The sequence below is a fragment of the Carassius gibelio genome, chromosome A18 (assembly GCF_023724105.1).
Source record: "Carassius gibelio isolate Cgi1373 ecotype wild population from Czech Republic chromosome A18, carGib1.2-hapl.c, whole genome shotgun sequence".
Taxonomy (NCBI): domain Eukaryota; kingdom Metazoa; phylum Chordata; class Actinopteri; order Cypriniformes; family Cyprinidae; genus Carassius; species Carassius gibelio.
The window spans coordinates 24,971,741-24,995,941 of record NC_068388.1 but is presented as its reverse complement, the minus strand read 5'-3'; the positions used below and the strand labels follow the sequence as shown (position 1 = coordinate 24,995,941).

The window sequence follows — 24,201 nt, the reverse complement described above, 5'->3', positions numbered from 1 at the left end:
CTACAGCATCGATCTCGGTGGAATGACTCAGCCACACCTGTCTCTCTCGGTGGGATGGCCGACTCTAGACCGGGGTCTACAGACAGTAGGTCCGCCAGCACAAGATGGCCGCCAGCCGAGAGCCACGGCGCAAGATGGCCGCCAGCCCAGTGCCACTGCCCAAGATGGGATGACAGCCACAGTTGACCCTCCAGAGTCGAGTCAGGTTCCCGTTGACCCTCCAGAGTCAGGGCAAGTCACCGTTGACCCTCCAGAGTCAGGGCAAGTCACCGTTGACCCTCCAGAGTCAGGGCAAGTCACATTGACCCTCCAGAGTCAGGTCAAGTCACCATTGACACTCCAGAGTCAGGTCAAGTCGCCGTTGACACTCCAGAGTCAGGTCTAGTCACCGTTGACACTCTTGAGTTAAGCACTACCACAGTTAGACCTCAGGGGTCAAGTCAAGTCACTGGTGATCTTCAAGGACAGAGTCATGTCACTGGTGTTCTTCATGGGGAAATTCAAGTCACCATTGATCTCCATGTGCAAAGGCAAGTCACCAGTGATCTTCATGGACAAAGTCAAGCCACCAATGATCTTCATGGGCAAATCCAAGTCACCATTGATCTTCATGTGCAAAGGCAAGTCACCAGTGATCTTCATGGACAAAGTCAAGTCACCAATGATCTTCATGGGCAAAGTCAAGTCACCAATGATCTTCATGGGCAAAGTCAAGTCGCCAGGGTTCTTCATGGTCAAAGGCAAATCACCATTGATCTTCATGGGCAAAGGGAAGTCACCATTGATCTTCATAAGCAAATGCAAGGTCACCAATGATCTTTATGAGCAGAGTCAGGTCACCAATGATCTTCATGAGCAGAGTCAAGTCACCATTGATCTTCCTGAATCCAGTCTAAACTCTGCGGAATTACCAGAGCTTCTCCACGTCTCTGCTGAACTACCAAAGGTTCTCCAGGTCTCTGCTGAACTACCAGAGCCTCTCCATGTCTCTGCTGAACTACCAGCGCCTCTCCACCTCTCAGCTAAACTCTCTGAGCGCTCGACTGATCCTGTCGTGGCCATGGAGGACACCCTTAACTTGTTCATGTTCTCTGTTTCAGACTCGCCTATCCAGACTTGCTCTCATGTATTATCGATCCCACTGTGGTGGTCCTCGGTGCCGCCCTGGTGGGCTCCTGTCTCCACCGCACGGCTGTGGTGGTCTTCTGCGCTGCCCTGGTGGGCTTCTGTCTCGACCGCACGGATGTGGTGGTCTTCTGCGCTGCCCTGGTGGGCCTCTGTTTCGACCGCACGGATGTGATGGTCTTCTGCGCCGCCCTGGTGGGTTTCTGACTCAACCGCATGGCTCCAGTTCCACCTTGCTCCACCCTGGATTACTGCCCGGTCTGTTCGGCCCTGGGCTACTGAACTTCCCCATTTTTACCTGGCCCTCCGTCCCTCCCACTGGTCCTCCGCCACTCCACCTCCCTCCTGGTCTCTGTGTTCCTTGGTCTCTTCTTGGTTTCGGGTGGAGCATCTGGTAGCTGCTCTGTGGAGGAGGGGGTAATGTCACCCTGTCTGGTCTCTGTTTCCCTGAGTGTCCACTAGTGGTCTCACTTCCCCATAGGCACCTCACCGCAGGCACTACTATTCCCACAAGCCTTGTCCCTTCATCACGGTAATTGCAAACCTGTTAATTGCACTCGGGTGTCTTCACTTTCATAGTCATTATCCTGCCTATTTAAACCATTCTGTTTCTGTTTTTGTCATGGAGTCCTTACTTTCCGTCACCTAGTTTCCACGCGTTTCCTAGTCCTGGTGTTCCTGTTCTTTTTCCTGTTTGTTTGTTTGTTTGTTTCTGTTTGGATTGATGTTGGTAACGATCCCGGCTTGTTTTTGACTCTGATTTGGATAACCCTTAATAAACCACACTACACTTGGATCTTCCGTCTCCTGTGTTCCCGTACGTGACAGTTGGACATTAAATTCTGAACATTTTATCTGATTGTCTTGACTGTTTTGTTCTGTTGTTTTTACTACATTGTAAAAATGAAACATCTATAATGAAGTATACTACTTCAGTGGTAATGCCATTGCTTGTGTGGCCAAGTGGTTTTATTGTTATTTCCTTCATCAAAATGAATGAGAGACTCTGAAACACTGCAGTGCAAAAACATTATATATATATATATATATATATATATATATATATATATATATATATATATATATATATATATATATATATATATATATATATTATTTATTTAGGATGACATGCATTGGTTTTTATGGTCTGTGATAATGGATCGTCCTTGTTTTCTTTATGCTTTTGTGGGAGTTTACAAACCCTTAATGAGTCAATGATTTCCACAGAAATGCTGCAAGACATTGATTGAGCAATGATTAATTTCACATGTTTAATACATCCCTGTGAATTTTAGTAAATTGTAGGAATTCTTACAGAAAACAAGTAAATCAGTGTATTATTATTATTATTATTATTATTATTATTATTATTATTGGTAATTGGAAAACATTGTTGTGCCCTTAATTTAGCAACCATTTCATTTTTGACATTTTACATTTTTGTACAAACCCGATTCCAAAAAAAGTTGGCACACTCTACAAATTGTGAATAACAAAGGAATGTAATAATTTACAAATCTCATAAACGTATATTTTATTCACAATTGAATATAGATAACATATCAAATGTTGAAAGTGAGTCATTTTTAAATGTCATGCCAGATATTGGCTCATTTTGGATTTTATGAGAGCTACACATTCAAAAAAAGTTAGGACAGGTAGCAATAAGAGGCTGGAAAATTTAAATGTACATATAAGCAACAGCTGGAGGACCAATTTGCAACTTATTAGGTCAATTGGGAACATGATTGGGTATAAAAAGAGCCTCTCAGAGTGGCAGGGTCTCTCAAAAGTCAAGATGGGCAGAGGATCACAGATTCACCCAATGCTATGTCGAAAATTAGTGGAGGAATATCAGAAAGGAGTTTCTCAGAGAAAAATTGCAAAGAGTTTGAAGTTATTATCATCTATAGTGCATAATATCATCCAAATATTCAGAGAATCTGGAACAATCTCTGTGAGTAAGGGTCAAGGTCGTTGCCAGCTAAAATTCTATAGGTCAAAAAAGAAGCCATATCTAAACATGATCCAGAAGCGCAGGCATTTTCTCTGGGCCAAGGCTCATTTAAAATGGACTGTGGCAAAGTGGAAAACTGTTCTGTGGTCAGACAAATCAAAATTTGAAGTTCTTTTTGGAAAACCGGGACGCCATGTCATCCGGAATAAAGAGGACAAGGACAACCCAAGTTGTTATCAGCGCTCAGTTCAGAAGCCTGCATCTCTGATGGGCTGCACGATATTGGGAAAAAATTACATTGCGATATTTAATTTTTCTGCGATATATATTGCGAAATGAAATCTAATCTAATTTTCTCTTACAAACAAAAATGGGGTGAGCACACTTACATTCTCATTTTAAATGATTTAAACATCGACACCATCGTTTCAATTGATTAATATGCGTGAGGGAGAGAGAGCCAGACAGCGCTCGTGTTGTTTGAAGACGTTGAGTATGCGGCGCTCTCTCTCTCTCTTTCGCGTTCTCTCTCTCTCTCTCTCTCGCGCTCTCTCTCTCTCTTTCTCTCTCTCTCACGCTCTCTCTCTCTCTCGTGCGCGCTCTCTCTGGCCCATACAGTTAATGATTAACGTATCAACCAAGACAGCCTACATCGCACATCCTGCGATGTGACTATTGTGGATTCGTACATCGCGATATCGATGCTTAAACGACACATCGTGCAGCCCTAGTGTGTGTGGCATGGGCAGCTGGAAACCATCAATGCTGAAAGGTATATCCAAGTTCTAGAACAACATATGCTCCCATCCAGACATTGTTTCTTTCAGGGAAGATCTTAAATTTTCCAACATGACAATACCAGACCACATACTGCATCATTTACAACATCATGGCTGCGTAGAAAAAGGATCTGAGTATTGAAATGTATAAAGGGCTCCATTACCTTGTATCTTAAGTTATGGTCCCGTAGAAGCATTTTTTTGTAAAAAATAGACTAACGATTGTGTCATAACCAGCGATTGGATTGTGTTGGTAATAGGAACTTAACGTTACCTAATGCTAAAAGTAAGTTTCGTGCTTCTAACAAGTGCTTTCGAACTTCTTTCTGATCTGAATAGTAATAGTAAGTGTGGCGAGTGTGGCGGGGCCGAGAGACATGGGAACGAGGAGTGAGGCCAGGTGTAGTGATTGGAGATGTGCTGCACCTGCGCCCCACCGCCGGTCTCGAGTCCAACGTAGGAGATGGAAGGATATAAAACTGGAGCGACGACCGTGAAGGATGAGAGAGGACCAGGCCTGGGCCATATTTTATGTTTTGGTTTTTATTTGCGCGCACCAGTCATCCGCGAGGGGCTGGTGTGCTGTTTTGTGTTTATTTTGAATTATTAAAATGTTATTGGATTGTCCGCTGGTTCCCGCCTCCTTCTTCCGGATGATTAGGAAGTTTGTATCATTACAGTAAGTTATTTGGAAAACACTTGAGTTGAGGAAGGGAGATACGTACATAGTCTAGCTAGCGTTAGCTAGCTACGATTTCAATACAGTACTATCAAAGATCCTTGCTTGTTCTCAATGCTCTGGGGGGGGGGGGGGTGTGAGTAGGCTTTTGCGTTGAGAGCGTTTGGAAGTTGTGACATTACCGTGAGGAAAAAAAAAACATCATCCAAAACAAATCATGGCTAACAGTCAGATTCAGCCGTTTATTTATGATTATGATTAATTATGATAATGACAACAGCGTCTCTATGTGGTATGTATTGAAACTGTATATATTTGCTTATGTAACCCCTATCTCCCGGGTCCTTTCTGACGCTCCTCGCACTCGCTCCGAGCGGGGCTCGAACCTGGATCTCCTCTAACAAGGAGGCTAAATGGCTACAGCCACTAGCGTCTGTTTCTAGTGCGTCTCTTGAGATCGGGGAGGTTTACCTGCACATCACTACTCGCTGGCCTCCGTTACACTTAGCGGTTTTGGAAAATGACTAAGTTCCACTTTATGTCGTCTTTTTTTTTCTTTAAAGGTGTACAAGGTTTACTTGATGTGCTTACGCGCCGATAGCTTAGTTAACAACACAGAGATATTTTAAGCAGTTTTACTAACCGCCTGCGGTTCCAACACACGATCGTGACCCTTTTTCATTGGGATTGCATTATCCTTAAGAAATAAACGATATGCAAATCCAGCATCAAACTGGGCCTTGTTTGTAAAACAAGCATCTTCGAAATGCAGGGAACAGACAAAAATACTTGCACAACTCCATCGATGCTCTTTAAAAATAGACTCCGTCCACTGCTCCCTTGATGTGTTTTTTTTTTTTTTTGGTAATCTGTGCAGGGTTGTCTTGCCCTTGCAGATAGTAATGTAGATAGTAATGTTAAATCTTAATTGTGAAAAGTAATCCCCCGACCCCTACTTGTGATGGTCCACCGATTAGAACAGGAAAATGATGCACAGTGCTCTGGTATCTTAACTGCTGCTACGCAATGAAACTAGGAGTACGAGCGGTTTAAAATGGCGGACGCAAATCTTAGCGTTCAGCGGCCAGTAGGGCGTCTACCTACATGATGTCTATGACTGTGCGCTCTTGAAGACAGTTTCATAGTTTTGACTGTAGTAACTGAATGACACGCAGTTTGATTGCTGAATGGAGGATAACAGACAGCCGCAGTCTGCAATCTGTTTCTGTTTTTAACATTTAGTGACCCATAACAACACATAGATTAGAAAGAAAGTAATGACAGATTCAATACAACAAGAGTAAAACATCTTCATGAAAGTACTATTCACTTTAAAACTGCAAAGTTTCCACAGGTAGAACAGGCTTTCTTTCACAAAGCATCCACATGAGCCTCAATGGTCAACTTTTCATCTGTTACAGTACCAAGATATTTAAATTGATGTACAACCTCAACAACATGATCATTAATGTCCAAAGGAGAGATGAGTGTAGGATTCTTTCTAAAATCTATAATCATATTTTTAGTTTTAAGTACATTGGTGTCCAGAAAGGACAGTTTACACAAGTCGAAAAAATATGTCAGTACAGGACCATGACCAAGCTGAGACCTATCAGTTAAAAACACCATCAGCCAATTTATCAGCCCAATCAATAGTATAAAACCTATTTAAAATTTCTGCTAAGATATTAGTCTGGATAAATCAATAAAAACTAATCGCACTAAAGTCTTTGCACCCTCAAGATGTGCTAAACGGATCTAAATGTTCCTGTACCATGGTAAAAAGCTTATCCTTCACAACCTTCTCAAATGTTTTCATAATCAAAGAGGCACGTGCTACTGGCCTGTACTCATTTAAACAGTGTGGTACATCATTCTTAGGCACAGGTTCAATAATAGATTCCTTCCTTTATGGCCTGGACTTTTCCTCTCTTTAACACCAGGGAAAAGTTTAAGAATGTATCCCTATCAACACTATTTTGCTCAAAGGAAGCGTTTTTAAAAGATGCCAGTTCCTGATTAACTTATGAACATTAAAACAATTAAAAACATTGGCAAGACGAAGTCAAGCTTCCTGTCAAAAGAAATATCACATTTCTTACAATGCATCCCCATTAAGGACTTCACCCCTCCCATGCAGAACGAAAATTTCCAGTATTAAACATATACTCAACTTTATTTTTGAATAGATGCTTATTTCTTTATTGGGGATAACAAGGTCCTCACAGAAAGTAACATAAGCTGACACAGTCTCTTTAAGTTCATCTTAATCAACACAAGCATTTATAAACACTTGCCAATCTGTGCAGCTTAAACAGTCCTGGGGGGAGTTAAAGGGGTCCTTTTATGCCTTTTCACTTTTTCAACTTCAGTTAGTCATTAATGTTGCTGATTACTTTTCTTCAACAGATTCCTCCAACCACACCAGAACTAAACGACGTTCTGGTTTGGTTTAAGCCTTATTTTAAGCATCTGAAAGTCTCAGATTAAGCATCTGAGGTGTTCTGTTGATAGATGTAATTATAAACATAGTCATTTACTGCCAGCATCTGAGCAGAGGATTAACATACTTTTGTTTTTGAAGGAAATGCGCTGATCCCCGATCTGCCTAAATGCATTTAAAGAGCCAGTAAGATGAAAATTCTAAGCTTCCTATCACTGTTTATAAGTCTTGTACATTAGGTTTAAATCCATCCAAGGTTAAAAAACATTGTCATTTTGTCAAAATATCATTTTAAAATTACCTCAATTCTCAGAGATCCCCAAACGGTTCGCGCGAAGCTGTTCAAAAGATTCAGTTTCCTTAAACCCCACCTTTCGGTAGCATACTGTGTTCTGATTGGTCAACTAACATAACCAGTTTAGATTGGTTGTTCCGCACACACCTCTACGGTAAACTATGCGTTAGCATCTGTTTGGGGTGAATTATGTCTTATTCCTGTCACCGCGAAGCAAACAGTAAAATAAAAAACAGTCCAGCTGCTTTTTCTTCTGTGTGTGTGTATTGAAGCCGAGCGCTTCAGTTTGAATCTGAATAGCGCGTTCAGCGCGGGGGCGTGGTCACATTAGAATGAAGGGAGAAATGAAAAACAGACATTGCGTTGTTTTCATATGGATTACTTTATCACAGAATATCTGTTAGCAGCACTTGTTTAGTTTTAAAGTAGAAATGTCAAGCTTTCTATATATTCTCTCATGTCTCTTCGTTGAGTATTCACGGAGTTACACTTCATTTTAATGACGTGTTTGTACATGATGATCAGCGCAGACAAAGGCTGCAGACAGCACACATACTGATAAGACGCTCGGGAGAAAACAGACACATAACTTCATAATCATACTTTGCGTTGTGATTCGGAGATGCTCGTTGTTCTAAATAAAGTTGGTAATGAACCCTCTTTTATGGCCAAACGCTTTGAAAATCCCGCTGTACTCACCGAGATTAGAAAAGCAGTCATCAGTGAAATGTTGTGAACACAACAAAAGGGATTTGTTGTACTGCTCTGGTAATGTGGTGAAAATTAATTTTAGCCATTGGTTCTTCTGATCTTCATTCTTTGGCAGTGAAAATAAAACAAACGGTCTCCTCGACATGATGCTATCACACCAACCAGAGCGTCTGTGTGTGGGGGTGGGGCAGGTCAGAGATCCGTTTCTCCCAAGACGGTAGGCGGAGATTATTATGCAAAGTGCTCCTAGTGACGTACATAGAGATGGGCAAAAGATTTGAAATCTATAACGACTCGTTTCAGTGATTCAGAGTAGACTACTTACTTTAGAAGTTTAATTATTTGCACATTGTTTACACAGATGGACAGCTACATCATACACTGTAATACAGGTCATTTTTGATTTCCCATCTGTGTGGCTCTTTAAGTTTGCACAAATCATTCATGATCCAGCTTCATCTACAGAAGAACTGAGTATGAGGCTTTTTTAAATGAATCTTTGCAAATCGCTTTATTACTTGCACTACTGTCTGTTCGTCCAGAATACTGAATGATTCATTTGCACACTGGATTTTTCTATGCACCTTTTTACTGTCCATTGCTGTATATTACACCTATTTGTATATCATGCTGATAGTATTTAATAATCTGCTAATTATTTCCATAGTCCTGCCTTATCTGTGTATTTATTGTACATTTATAACATATTGTGGACACATTATATCCTGTACTTACTGTTTATTGCATTTCTGGTTAGATGCTAAATGCAAAATTGAATCTAATCTAATATAATCTAATCTGAAGTTTACAGTCTCCTCGTCACCCCACAGAAGAGAGGGGCGGGGTCAGCAGAGCTCATTAGCATTGTAAAGCAACATGGACTAGAGTAATGTGCTGAAAACGGAGCTGATTTTGACAGGGTAAATTGGTGTTTTTTTTACACTACCATTGAGAAATGTATAGACTTTGCATGTAGACCCTAAAGAATTATATCAACTTGTGTAAAACTGGCATCCGATTACCCCCTTAATTAAGCTATTTTTGACTCTCACTCTGACACTGAGACACAAAGAACCAAGTGGATTTATCATATCAAAAGCGAGGAAGTGAAATGTACTCAACAGATAGGGGAAACACTTGCAATGACTTTTATTTTTAACCTCCTGTGTGCCTTCTGTGGGTTTTTTTGTGGTATTTAGAATTGCACATGTCACGTAGAGAGGAGAGAGAGGGTGAAGGTGTAGTTTCTACATCAAGTGATGTGATGTTGTGTTTCCTCAGCAGAGCAGTATGGGCAGTTCAGCAATCAAAGGGCAAAGGCATGAGTGAAGATGACCTTAAAATCAGCCAAAAGTGAGTATTCAATCACACTCATCAAAAGTATTGGAAATATGGAAAATCTGATATTTTAAAATCTGTATTTTAAATAATTTTATGCAAAATAGACAAATAAATACAAACAAATCTGTGGACTACTACTTTTTTTCAAAGAGAGATTGAATTTTCAAAAGCCTCTTCTTCACAATTTCAAATTCTGCGATTTTAAAAGAACTTGGAGTAAAATTATTCGCAAACAAGATGCCAACTCCTCCACTATGTGATGTTCTATATCCATTCTTTAATCCAATTTGCAACATTTGTATCATCACTATGTTCCTTGTAAAAAATAAGTTGTTTATGTTTAGTTTTTTTGCATTCTCTTTTTATCATCTCTGGCTCTGTTTACTTTTAAAGATGCCATATGAATATTTGCCATGTGTAAAGAAAGAAAAAGAAACGGAAACACAGCCCTTTGTTGCTCTTTTGTTCTATGCTTACAGTATTTATCTTGCTTGCTTTGACCCTTCTTCTTATTAGTGGAGTTTTGAAGACAGCTTGATCCATCTGCAACTTTGACAAATGAATATCATCTGATAAAGATTTCTATACCAGACAAACCATATGTCAAACTATTTTTCGTGTCCATGGATTCTTCTGTAGGCAAGCTCACATTCAACCTTTTTTGATCTCTATCGGTCGAATCATGATCTTCCATGATCTCAGTCATGGTTTGAACATTTGTTTGCTAGTAAGGCACTTGATACACAGATACTGACTCAGATGAACCAGCAACACTTTGCTCATCTTGCACCACCCTCTCAACAATCACGTCATGTTTCATACTTGTACCTTTATTTTCGGAACAGGCTCGAGGCAGATGCCCAGTTCTGCCACATCTAAAATACTTAATTCTATCAGTAGATACAAAGACTGCATCATACATAGACAAAATAATCAAATCTGAATTTCAGATTTAAATTCAGCTCTGTTCTGTTTTTACTCAAAAATCATTTAAGTGAATCTCAGTAATAACTGCACACCTTAGTACATTTGTCAACCAGTCAGATTTAAGCATCCACCAGCCCCATTATATATATATATATATATATATATATATATATATATATATATATATATATATATATATATATATATATATATATATATATATATATTAGAGCTGGTAAGCGATTTACATTTTTTTATCTAATTAATTACGATGTCGTAAATAATGAATCTAATCAATCACACATCAAATTTGGAGAAATTACTCTGAAAAGATAATTTAAAGTCATTGTTGTGTAAAGCATCAAACAGAGATTACAAAAAGTAGGTTCAGCAAGACATATTTTGTTTGATAAAATTAATTATATAAACTCTTTTGGACAATTTGAGTAAATGATGACAGAATTGACATTTTTGGTTGGGTGAACTATAACTTTAATAATTTATTTTCTTAATTTTATTATTATTTATTACTATGAAAATATGAAATGATTTCTTTAATGAAAGGATACTCTAAATAATAAACTAAAATTGCCAGTAGGTGGTGGTAAATGTCTTAACGAATAAGTCATCGAGTCATTTATTCATTCTTTGTTTCGTTCAAATGGCTGATTCAGGAGTGAAGTAACTGGTTCATTTAATCATTAGACTCGTTTGACTTAAAACGGGTCAGTGTGTGACATCAAAGAACCGCAAGAGCTTAGAGAGCAGACGACACCTTGTGCTTTTGATCCGCTCTCGCGGTACTTTGAAATCAAACACTGATCGATCTGTGCAGTGCCACTTCAAACCCAATGCATATGCAATACGCGCCAAATGGTTCACCAAATTCATTCAAAACGTGGATTAAGAAATGAAATGCTGCTGTGGGTTGCTCTGAGATGGACAGTTCTGATTTGTCTTTATATTTTCGTTGGCAAAATTAAAACAGACAACATTGTTTCTAAAATACACAATATTAACTTACTAATGAACTGTATAAGATAAGGGCAACACTATAGAATATGTAACACTTGTTAACTATTAACTACTTTTCTCTCAATACATTTTTTATTTGCTGCTTATTAATAGTTAGTTAGGTAGTTGTTAGGTTTAGGTATTGGGTAAGATTAGGGATGTAGAATAAGGTCAAGTAGAATAAGGCATTAATATGTTCTTATTTAGCACTAATACATGGCTAATATTGTAGTAATATGCATGCTAATAAGCAACTAATAGCTGTTACCTATCTTAGTCTTACCAAGATAAGTATCACATTTGCACTCGTGTGGTATTGCACTTAGCCTGCTAAGCGAGTTGTGATTTAGGACATGGGCTGAAAGTATGTAATTCTGTAACACAAACATAGTTATCATCATGATATATTATCTGTAAGACAGATTCACTGAAGACAGACACAAAGAGGAGAGAATAGTCGCACAAGCAGAGAAAATACTGTACCAGACAGAACAAATTCATTGTTTGCGATACTCGAAATACTGAAAGAAAACCATAATTATGGAATAAGGGTGGGGGTTAATATGGATGTATGTCTTCAGAAAAGTTTTGATGGCATTTTCTTTTTCCTCTTATCTTCGTTTAATACATATTAAAGAAGTGTTAATAAGCGCAGTGCTGTGTACAGCAATAACCCAGGAAATGCTCTATTGCTACTGTTCTATAAGCGCCACCTGCTGTTAGAGATTGAATTTGCATTTCATCAGAATCAGAAAGATCTTTATTGCAAATGTGTTTACACACACAAGGAGTTCGTCTTGGTGTCAGGAGCCTCCAGTACAGAAAGTAGCCTACAGACATAGTGCAGAATACATATAATTAAGGTAATAAAACACTACTACTAATAAAGAGATATTCGTTCAGCCTTCCTGATGTTTTTGTTTTGTGCAGTTGGTTAATGTTGCATGTATTTTTCTTTATTTGTTTAAGATTAGTTTGGCCAGTAACAGAGTGAAATAAACTAATATTTATTGATAACATCAGAACATAAGATCGCGACCGAGATCGTGATGAACTGAAGTGGGTGACAGCTTTTTAGTGATTATAAATGGAGTGCTTTTAGTGCTATATTATGAAAATCAATAAAACTGCCTCTGTAAATATGCAAATTAGAACAAACGTTATTTACAGATACCCAGGATTAATAGTTAACCCGAGGTAGATTGTGAGCAGTGGAGCAAGATAAGCAGCGGTTCCCTTTACCCAGTTGGCAGTTGTATCAATCATGCATGCGTGTTAATTAATGACCTGTCTATCTATTCCTCCTTCTCTTCCAGCATGGATTTTAAGACTGCTCCCAGTTGTGCTCTTCTTCATCTGTTACTATTGCTCCCAGTTCTACTTTGAGAGGTTAGTACAGTCACCTGCTTCACACACATTATGTTTTCACGGGTTATTGTTGTTTTTGATCTTCTCAGGCTGAGACAAGCAAAGCTTTCAAGGTGTACCTATGCTAACTACTGATTTTCTTTTCTTTTTTTCTTCTTTTCTTTAAGCTATGGAGGCAGTGGAAAGTCCCCTCGGCCCACGGTCTCTTTATGTCACACCTATCGCATGAAGAGAAAGTGGGACAGTCTTAAATTGAAGTATGTGACCTCATAATCACATGTATGACCTATTTTGGGGGAACTACGTTGAAACTAGCTTACCGAGCTTGAAAATTGGAAATTAAGTTTCTGTCATCATTTACTCATTTTCACGTCATTCCCAAGCTGTATGTCTTTCTCTTTTGCTTCTGTGGTACATAGCATGAGATGAAATACAGTGGGAGTCAATAGTAACCGAAAGGTTTTGGTTAGCAACGTTTTTCAAAATGATGTGAAGATGAGCTAATGATGCAAGAATGTTTAATTTTGCAAGTACAGCAGTATTTATATGACGCAAAAACTATGAGTTTAATAGCACTTACACTTTGTAAGCTTGTTTTCAGAATCCCTCCAAAGTGCACACACGCACACACACACACACACACACACACACACCGTGAACACTCTTTACTGAAGAAAAAGAAAATGAAAAGTCACCTACATCTTGGATGGCATGAGACGCAAACCCACAACCTTAGGTTTGAAGTCAAACTCTCTAACCACTAGGCCACAACTTCCCAAAAAATGTAACGACTTTATATCACCCACTAACATATTGTGAAGCCAAAAGTGACGTTAGTCAAAAAAATTAAATAAACATCTTAGAAATGTCATATCATGCTATATTATTACCAAATTATGGATTAAATATTTTATCATCTTGTTTTATTTCAAACTGCACAGGTTTTGTGTTTGTTTGTGGAACTGATTAATCATATTAATTTGGGTTTATGCACCTCGGTTTTTGAGTCAACATTGACAAAATAATCAACAAATAATGCTTTGTTCACTCATAAACTGAGGAGCATTGGCTCAGATCAACCTCTCAGAAGGTCTGAGTTGTTAACACATTTTGCCAGCAGTCTGGAGCAATGTATTCAACCACATATTCAAAATAGTTTACTGTGTTTGTCACAGAATACAGACACAGAAATGGGTGAAAATGGACAGCTTTTTTCCCTAACGGGAGCTCTTAAAGCCATCAGGGTTTCTCCTGCAGCTGGTGTAGCCAGAGAATAACAGGGCACTTAATGAAAAATGAGAGTCGTCTCGCTCTTGGGCAGTGGGAGCGTGTTAAAGCCTGGCTGAACTATACAAGCAACAGATCCACGTGTGAGGACTCTGGCTGTGCTGTTATGAAAGACTGGCTCGGTTAACCCCTACATGTCAGATTTACACAACAGTGCACTGTGTAATACGAATCTGTGCTGATGACATATAGTCATCACAGTGCAATTCTCTCATTGTTTTCACAATGTAAAGCATGTATTCTGCATGACCATATTCTACATCCCTGATCTTTCCCAATACCAAAACTTAATAACTACCTTACTAACTATTAATAAGCATTAATGAGTTTATTGAGTGAAAAGTCATAGTCGATGGTTTGTTAATGGCGAAAATTGGACCTTAAAATAAAGTGTGACCTAAGGTTTTTCTATTTTAATACACTTTAAAATATAATTTATTCCTGTGATGCGCAGCTGTATTTCCAGCATCATCACTCCAGTCTTCAGTGTCACATGATCTTCAGAAACCAGAATAATGTAGTAATATAATATTTCACCGACACAGCATGAGCCGGAAGACTGAGCTCTTTCTAAAGCTGGAGGATTTCTTCTGGAGGGAACATCTGTCGTCTGAAGCTCTGCCCTACGGTTTTAAAGGCAGCGGTATGTACAGTTCCTCCGCTCTCTTATAATCTTTCCTTTAATACAATGATTTCATCTGCTGCAGGGTCATTAAGATAATGCCTATGTTAAATATGGCTTGTTGATGAAACCTCACATGCCCTCGAAACCTTTCAGGCAATGTAATATAAAGACGTTTATTTGTTGGTTCTGTGCTCAGCATGATATCACTCTGTTCATGCTGATAATAGTGCACTTTGTTCAGAAACTTTCTTCTTTGTCTCTGCAGAGCTCCTGCTTCTGAAGGTTTTGGCAGAGACTCTCAGCTACACAATGCCAGCTAACATTGAGAGGTGAAGTACGGCCGAGCTGCTTTCACCAGTGTCTGAACTCAAGCACCCGTACGCTTGCAGAAAACCCATTCCTCAGATTCTCTCACCTGCTTCAGCTGCTTATGACGTGTTCAGCGTGGCATGAATTACAGCATGCGTTACAAATGAATTACAGGGGTGTTCTTGCTCGTGTTCAAAATGATCTTGCTTAATATGTCTTTTTATTAAGTGTTTTAAAAGAAGTAAAAAAAATCTAAATATGCATGTTACTGCGTGTGCTATTAAATATAAGTATGCTACTCACAGTTTTCCCTTTTCATTTTGATGTTTGTCTAATGTTAATTGCTAGAAAATAAAATCACATTGAGGGTTTTAAAGGAAAAGTTCACCCCCCAAAAAAACATTCACTCACTCTCAGTCCATCCAAGATCAGGATGAGTTTGTTTCTTCATCAGATTTGTAGAAATGTAGCATTGCATCAGTGTCTCATCAACTGAATGGGTGCCGTCGGAATGATAGATGATAAAAACATCACAATAATCCAAAGCACTGCAGTTTATCAGTTAAGATCTGGAGCTGAAACAAATCCAGCATTAAGACAAACTTCAAAGCATCAAAAACACAATGTCCATAATGCATAATAACACTTTCTCCAGTGAAAAGTCCAGCTTCTGTTGTTTCTCACATCAAAATCCACCCACATATTTGTTTAGAGCCATATTGGACTGTGTTGGCTCATAATTGATGCTTGATCTGTGCAGATTTATCTCCTGATTCAGACGAGGTGAGTTTTCCAGTGGAGAAAGCGATATTATGAATAGAGGACTCGAATCTTGTCCAGAAGCGATGGTTTGAAGTTAAAATAGTCTTAACAGTGGATCTGTTTAAGCTACTTGTGGATTATTGTGATGTTATTATCAGCTATTTGGACTCTGACGGCACCCATTCACTGCAGAGCATCCCTTGCTGAGACACTGATGTACTGTAAATCTCTTCATATCTGAAACAAAGTCATCTACATCTTGGACGGCCTGGGGATGAGCACATTTTCAGCAAATGCCCATCTTTGGGTAAACCATAACTTTTAAGTCGTGTTTAGACATGGCTACTCTGAACCTAAACACCTCGTTTGACTACGAAGTACATGTTTTGTGGTGATTGTGTGTCGTACTCATGGAAAGTGCTCTGTGTGTCAGCAGCTTAGATTGCAGGACGTGTGCAGTCATTGGAAACAGCTTTTCCATAAAAAACAGTTCACTGGGGGAGATCATTAACAAATACAACGTGGTGGTCAGGTAATAACACCTTCACCTCTGCTTGACCTTTCAGTCTTAATTTAGCATTTAAGACTCCTCGATCTTCAAAAGAAGTCTCTTTTCTAATATAAGTGTTCAGAAAGTTGTAGTTTGAGGTCTTTAGTTAATTTCTCCTCTCCATCTCTTGTTTTCCGTTGCCCATTAAATATATTTGTATTTCTATGTACAGCGTGAAAGTCTTTCCATTAGTCTGGCTTGTGTTTTACATTCTTGTTTTATTGTAAGTCTGTTGAGTGGCATATAAAAGGCTGACTAAACAATACCTCCTGCAGATAGAGCTCTGCTTGGCTACTGTTTCTCAAGCAAATTCCAGTTTATTTCATGTAAGCTCTCTAACAAACTGGAGAATTTGGCTGAGTGTGTTTTTCCATGAAGTCCCGTCCTCGCCGTGTTCTCAGAAGCTAATCGCGGCGGGCGAGGAGAGCCGAGCCGCTTGACATCTGGTGTTGAGTTACAAATCCTGACGCTTTAAAGTGTGAGCAGAACACCAGCTCCTCTCTAATCTCATCTGTGAGGGAGGAAAGGGAGGTGTTTTTTCCTGCAAGGATTCACTCCTGTGAAAAATGACATGTAATGTGTGGGTCAGTTGATAAGGAGCAGGCATAATTTATATATAATATATATAGCATATTTACTGTCACTTTTGATTAATTTAATGCATGTTTTCCAATAAAGAAAATACACTTATAATAATAATGAATCATTTGATCAGCAATGACAGTAAAGACATTTATAGTATTACAAAATATTTATATTTCAAATAAAAATTGTGTTCTTTTGAACTTTCTATAAACCAAAGAATCCTGAAAAATCAGTTTCAACAATAATAATAATAATAATAATAATAATGTTTTCAACATTGATAATAATCATAAATGTTTCTTGAGCATTAATCAGCATATTAGTGTTATAACTTAACATGAGAAAGTTGTTATTTTTATTGGTACTTTTTTAAATATATTAAAAAAATACATTATTTACAAGTTTCAATAGAAATGACATTGAAGTATGTTTTAGTTTACCATAATGCTTGTCGATACAGACAATAGAAGTAATTCTGAAAAAAACAAACAAAAAAAAAAAACACTTAAGTACTAAGTACATTTCATTTAAATGTTTAACTGTAATACATTGTCGTTTAATTTTAAATGACATGCAATTACATGTCCGGAGCAGATTCTTTCCAAGTTTATTATTTCTGTAATCAGTCAGAGGAAACTCTCCATTCCTGATGCCGGATGTTTTAGTAGTTCAGCTCCCATTGCATTGTTACTATACTATATACACTGTTTTATCACAGGCTTGACTCTGCATCAAGAATGTGTACTAATCTAAACAAATAGAGACTTACCTGCTGTGTCAGAACACACACACACACACACACACACACACACACACACACACACAGTCTATAGTGTGATGTTTTGTAGCCTTTAGGTCCTAGTACTCACAAGATATTTGGTCATAATAATGAGGTGATGCATGGACAGCTTTGAATGACTTTGTTAGGCATGTTTCCTTTTTCTCTTTTTAACTTCCTGCCAAATCAGGAAGCTTTTTTAGGCAAAGGGAATAATGGGCCTGTCACCTCAAGCTTTAACACTCTTCCTCATCAACTGCACAAATGGGTTCAAACTATTCAGAAATTGTGACCAATAGCAATTTGTTTTTGTCATTGCTCGTTAATTGATGTTTTCAACAGTCACATTAGAATTGCATTAAATATCAATAAAAATTTCCATCACACAGTTTTGTTCAAATTATATAAAAGTATCAGCTTCAATGCACTTATCAAAATAACAAAATCAAATCTCTAAACCTTCAAATGATGAAAAGTAAATGTAACAAGTGGTGTCATTGTAAAAATGAGTTCTGTCTCTGTTTGGACAACACATCTGGCTCATACATGCATTATTCAGACCAGGGCTGAGCATGAAATGATACACGTGAAAAAGACTGAGAATTGAACAAATCGATGTAATGTGGCTCAGAGGAAGACAGGAATCATGCATTTGTGTTGTTTTTCTGACGATTAAGTGATAATGCAAGACTTCTTCACCTTACAAAAGTGAAAAACACTACAGGATGCATCATATTCTGTGGGAATGCATGAAACAGAGACAATTTTTTTGGAATAAGTGACCTCAAATTAGTAAGAAACAAGCACTGGATTTCATTCAAAAAATACCATGCATGAAAGAAGCAATGCTAATCTGATTTGACCTTTGACCTTGTTATATATTGCTCACATATCTTTCTGTGTCAGGCTGAATGACGCCCCGGTGAGAGGCTATGAGGTGGATGTTGGTAACAAGACCACGTTACGCCTGTTTTATCCCGAATCTGCCTCCTATAACCCCTATGTCCACAATGAGCCGGACACCCTGCAGGTCCTGGTTCCTTTCAAAGAGCATGACCTCCGCTGGCTCAAAGAGATCCTGTATGATGAGAAGAGGGTCAGTCTGTCTCACTTCTTCTCCTCATGTCCCAGCATGCACCTGGTTTCCCAGTAGTCATGAGGCAATGTGCTTGATTTAGGTCCGAAAGGGTTTCTGGAAGCCTCCGCCCCAGTTCTGGCTCGGCCGGGCCAGTCAGATCCGTGTCCTGGACCCATATTTCCTTCGCATAACAGCCAGCAAGCTGCTTCAGATTCCCCTGCAACCGCGCAGACAACAGGTGAGATCTGCACACGGCCAGGATTCAGGGAACGAGAAACACTCTTAATTTGGCAGAACAGAGGTCCCAAATCATACGAATATTTTTTTTTTTTGTTTGTTTTTTTTTTTTGGTCCAAAATGTGACGAGTTGCCTACATAGGCTGGATTTTAATGCATCATAAATTAATTATTTCCATTAAAGTTCCCTATATAGAAAAAAGAAAAGAAGACATACTTTTTAAATACGTTTTTAGAAAAATAAATAACGGAAATAAAATGTATTATTTTATTATATATATATATATATATATATATATATATATATATATATATATATATATATATATATATATATATATATATATGCATAAAAAAGATGATAAAAAATTAAAATCAAATAAGATGTATTATTATTTTATATAATATTTCTAAATGTATAAAACACATAATTCCATTGAATTAAAGATTGATTATTCTATGCAATATATTTTGCACGTTGTCAGAGGAACACTATATTTGCATTGTGCAAAACACAAAAAAGCTTTTGCTTCCATTTAAATACTTGGGGTTGGTTTCATTTAGCCTATTTGATAAAAAATCTGCAATAGTGTGAAATATTATTACAATTTAAAATACATGTTTTCTATATGAATATGTTTAAAAATATAATTGATTCCTTTGATGCCTGACTGTATTTTCAGCATCATTCCTCCAGTCTTCAGTGTCACATGATCTTCAGAAATCATGAAAATATGAGGATTTACTCATCAAGAAACATTTCTGATTATTATCAGTGTTAAAAAGTAGTTGTGCTGATCATTAATGTTACGGAAACTGTGATACATTTAACTTTTCAAGGTATCAGGATTCACAGATGAACAGAACGTTTCAAAAGAACAGCGTTGATTTCTGAAATCTTTTGTAACGTTCTAAATGTCTCTACTGTCACCTTCCATCAATTGAATGTCAGTTAAATCCTCTTCAAATAATGCTGACCTCAAACCTTTGACAGTCTTTGCTGCTCGTCCTCGTCACTTGCAGTAGTTAAGCTCAGACTATCATTCTTACACATCGAATTAAACCAGACATGCTGCTTAAAAAAAAAGAAAAAAAAGAAACACAATCCAACTGGCGAGCGATACACTCAGCATGTGTTAATGTTGGATTCTGCTGGTTTGTCAGAGAGAGCCAAGAGGTTTGTTTCTGTGAAATGTCCGTGCGGTCAGTTATCCGTAGTGTCCTGATAAACCCGCAGAGAATTACTGTACGATTAGTAATGTGCCTGTTTATGTCTGGTACATGCCAGTTACAGCCCTGCTCTTCCTCCCTACCCTCCCCTTCATGCACATTTAGATCCTCTTTCCCCTTCAATCTACTTTAGTATTTTTAGAGGCACACCCCTTCACAGATTCCTCTCATGTGGACATGTTTTGACACAATTGGACGCAGATTTAGCGTCTCGCTTCTTATACCCCTCTGGCTGCTGAAGGAGGTTCACCTCGGGACCGGAGGAGGATTGTGGGAGACACGCGTGTCACTGAGCTGAAACAACAAATTAACTTTAGTCTGAAGCTGGACACTGATTAGCCGGACCAGCTCAAATCTTCCTGTGAGCCATCAGCAGGAAATGCTGGCGGAGCCGCTGCTTCTAAAATTAGAAGAATTGTGATAGAAGAAAACGGACAATGTTTAGGGGAAATCATCAGGCTAGTCTGTGATTTAGTAATAGCGTTGGGTTCACAGGGTCAAACCAAAGGATATTACAGTTAACTAAAAGTAAAATTAAAACTAAAACCATAAAACAGTGACTTAAACTTAACTGCAATATCAAAACTGTGAACAGCCAAACCATAAAAAAATAAACAAAACTGTACAACAAAATGAAAATGAAAAATAGAAAAATTCTAACAAATTCAAAATATCAGCAAAATATGTAAAAATATTATGAATTAAACTAAAATAACAGTGCTTCTTTGCTAACATTAGTTTAGTTAATAATAATAGTAATATACGTGTATATATTTTTTTTCAGGCACACAACATTTATTTGGATACCTTTTCCCCACTTTATCTCCACATAAATATTAAATATTAATACAGTATTTAAAAATTAATTAATACAGTATAAAAAAATAACTAAGTGATGCTAGTCCTGATTATATTCGGAAAAGAACATTGCTGAGACATTTTGAAATCAGTTCACAAACTGGTTTGTGACATTACTGCTAGAAACTAGAAAATGTCCAAATCCTTGTTTTTCTTCAGTGTTTAATGACACATATGTAGAACAACTTAAGAAACGTGTTGTGTGTGTCTAACACTGAGCCAGTGGTGTTTTTTTTTTTTTTTTAGAAAGTACAGTTTTATGTCCTATGTTGATATATTCTCCATCAAAGCTTGTACGGGACATGAAAGCGCTTCATCTTCTTTAAAATAAAAAAAAAAATCAATAGGATATGTTACATCTCGGTCTTCTTCAGAGACGTCTACAAGTGGGACTAAAGGAAAGGAGAGCATTTGATTCGACAAACCTATATTTATACAGCACAAAAGTAATCAAATCTGCTTTAGATGACTCAAAGTAAAAGCTAAGATGTCCTGGGCTTGTGAATCACTCATAGTAATGTTAAGAGTCTTCAGCCGCCCCCTGCAGGAGGACAAACACTATTAAACACACTTCTCTGTTTCTCCGGCAGAAACCAGTGCATCCCACCACTGGCATTCTGGCTGTGTTTGTGGCTCTAAACTACTGTGACGTCGTGCACGTGGCTGGATTCGGATACCCAGAGTTCAGGAACCAGAAACAGCCCATCCACTATTACGGAAAGGAGACGATGAGATCCATGAAGGTTGGTTTTAAAGCATCCATGTGCAATGGAAAAACTGAGCTGTGTTTGGTGCTTTGACTCTCATGTTGGGAATGTGGTGTTTGTTTCAGAATTCCTACCACGATCTCAATCGAGAGGCTCTGGTGCTGAAGAGACTGGAAGACCAGGGAGCTATTTTATATCTTCATCCTCATTCCTGACACCCAACATAAACACAAATGAATAAACACATACATAAACGCGTGTAAATATAGCATTACAGACAATATCTTCACCTTCGGTCTGACTCGGACTGAACTGAAACTTCACGCTGCACTGATGTTAGAAGTTTCTGCATTTCTTTGTGATTCAACAATTTATCTCTGACCTCAAGTATTTATAATGAGTGAATCTTTCCTGCTTATTGTTTTGTTTCCTTTCGGGAACTTTTTTTTAAGAAAAGATCACGACTGGATATTTTGTGGACTTCTTAAGTATTTAATAAAATGATAATATGCATCTTGTTTTTATTTGGCGATTTACAAGCGATACTCATAAGATCTCAGATGAACAAATGAAGAGTGTCTACGGCTTCTCAGAGGTTTCTGTCTCAAATTGTGCTCAGATTTGTCAAGATACAAAAAGTCAGAGGTCATAATATGATTTCTCATCAAAATCCATATTAATACAGCTCTGTACTCGTACTGTGTGAGAGCACTGTGATTGCCTTTATTTGAATTAAAAATAAGAGACAAAAATGAAACAATTGAGAACTCCATTAAGTCTGATAAGCTATACTTTTGGGGTTTTATTAAATAAACTAAAAGATACTACAAGAAAATGGTTTTCAGTTTTGCAAAAAAAAAAAAAAAAAATCTGATTACAAAAACTTTTAGAAACAAAATAATATTAAAAGTGAGAAGTAAAAGAAAGTGAAACAAATAAATATAAACGATATAAAAATAAATACACAACAGAAAACATCATCTCTACATTCTTGAGAATAAATTTTAATCCTCTAAATGCAAAAATTAGCAAATTTATCAACTAATGCAAATTCAACAAAATCACAGCGTTGTATTCTTAATTTTTGACAGGGCCTTTAAGTAATAAATAAAAAACTGCAAATAGGGTGGGAAATAAATGTTGGATAAAATGCTTTCCCACCCACCCACGACCACCAAAATAAATAAATAACTAAATAAAACCATTCAATCAATCAAAAAATGGAATAAATAATAATAATAATAAAAATAATAAAATAAATGCTTAACACCCAAATAAAAAATAAATAAATCACACACACACACACACACACACACACACATATATATATATATATATATATATTTATTTTTCTATATATGATTTCTTTGGTTGTGAAGTGATGAGCAGTTCCTCACAGCGCCTGAAGAGGGCGACTGGTCAACGCTCTGATAACAGAGACAGTGACACACGAGTCTGCATGCACTGAAGCACATCACATGAACATGATGGCCTTCTGTTCACGCTCTGCTTTCAGATTAAAGTTTCGAAGGAGTTGTTTTTCAGTTTGAGTCAGCAGAGAGTGTTTTTGTGTGCCTGAATATGCTGCCAGACCCAGCCTCAGCCCTTAATATGACTGATGTCATCATCCTATCAGCATCCTAATACAGCAAAGATGTCAAGTGTGAGGGGAACTCTTGGTGTCATTCAGATGGATGCTGCAAACCATGAACCAGCAGCTTTCATAAATCAGAGCCATAATTGAAGGAAGCATAAGAAGGCATCACAAGTCTGTTCTATAAGGTACTGTAAGCATCCCTCAGATAACTTGTTTTAGTCAAATTCCAGACAGCTTTTCATGCATCCTTTAATCTCACAATAACTTGTACTGAATTCAGTGAAAAAAATCCATCCAAGCTAATAGACAAAGTGAGAGAAATGTCAATAAATAATAATTTCACTTTTCCTTTAATACTATGCATGTTATTGTATGCACTATTGAGATGCTCATGTCATAGTCATCAGCTCTTTTTGCCATCAAGATCTTCTCTGTATTCTCCATTAGTATACACTTATTTCAGTTCTGTGCCAGTACAGACAGAAACTGCTGCTTTTATTTTCTCTCTGAAGGGCTGCACGGCCACTCTTGAAGTAGTTTAGGGCACAAAAGAAGGAGTCGTTGAAGTGCGTCACTGGCCCTCTTTTTCCGAGAGTCTGAACAGAGGTGGTTTCGTTCCTCCTGCAGAATCAATGTGGAACCTGGATGCACTGCTTTGTCATACCTGATTGGTCAACCTTGTTTGTGTTATGCAACACACAGTTACATACTTGAAAAATATCTGTTTATATGACAACCAAAAACAAGGTCAGTGCAAGTTATCAATGGGACACCTTGTCCAGACATGACTGTAGATGTGGGTATGCATACGTTTGCATGCATCAGCCAGAGATCTGATATAATGATTGCATGCTTTAAGCAGAACATGCCTGTGTGGTTTTCATCAATAATGCAGGATTTTTCTTCAATCAATGTTTCAGTAGTTAGTGGATGTCTGCACATTTCAGATTCAGGTT

General features: G+C 37.8%; 1 protein-coding gene across 7 annotated transcripts in view; it reads left to right on the top strand.

Moving 5' to 3' along the window:
- Positions 1–22,161, top strand: part of LOC127934353 (CMP-N-acetylneuraminate-beta-galactosamide-alpha-2,3-sialyltransferase 4) — a 34,637-nt gene extending 12,476 nt beyond the window's left edge. For 2 of the 7 annotated variants that reach the window (XM_052531676.1, XM_052531672.1), the window contains exons 2-11: positions 9,277–9,345; positions 12,591–12,663; positions 12,810–12,899; positions 14,475–14,572; positions 14,820–14,883; positions 16,059–16,157; positions 18,445–18,634; positions 18,717–18,854; positions 21,532–21,684; positions 21,774–22,161. In XM_052531676.1, the coding sequence (XP_052387636.1) occupies positions 9,324–9,345; positions 12,591–12,663; positions 12,810–12,899; positions 14,475–14,572; positions 14,820–14,883; positions 16,059–16,157; positions 18,445–18,634; positions 18,717–18,854; positions 21,532–21,684; positions 21,774–21,863 (1,017 nt within the window). In that variant the 5' untranslated portion in view covers positions 9,277–9,323 and the 3' untranslated portion in view covers positions 21,864–22,161. Of the gene's footprint in view, positions 1–8,796; positions 8,913–9,273; positions 9,346–12,590; positions 12,664–12,809; positions 12,900–14,474; positions 14,573–14,819; positions 14,884–16,058; positions 16,158–18,444; positions 18,635–18,716; positions 18,855–21,531; positions 21,685–21,773 lie in introns of all 7 variants that reach the window. The other 5 variants (XM_052531675.1, XM_052531671.1, XM_052531674.1 and 2 more) reach the window with 4 other exon arrangements.
- Positions 22,162–24,201: the final 2,040 nt, after the last annotated feature.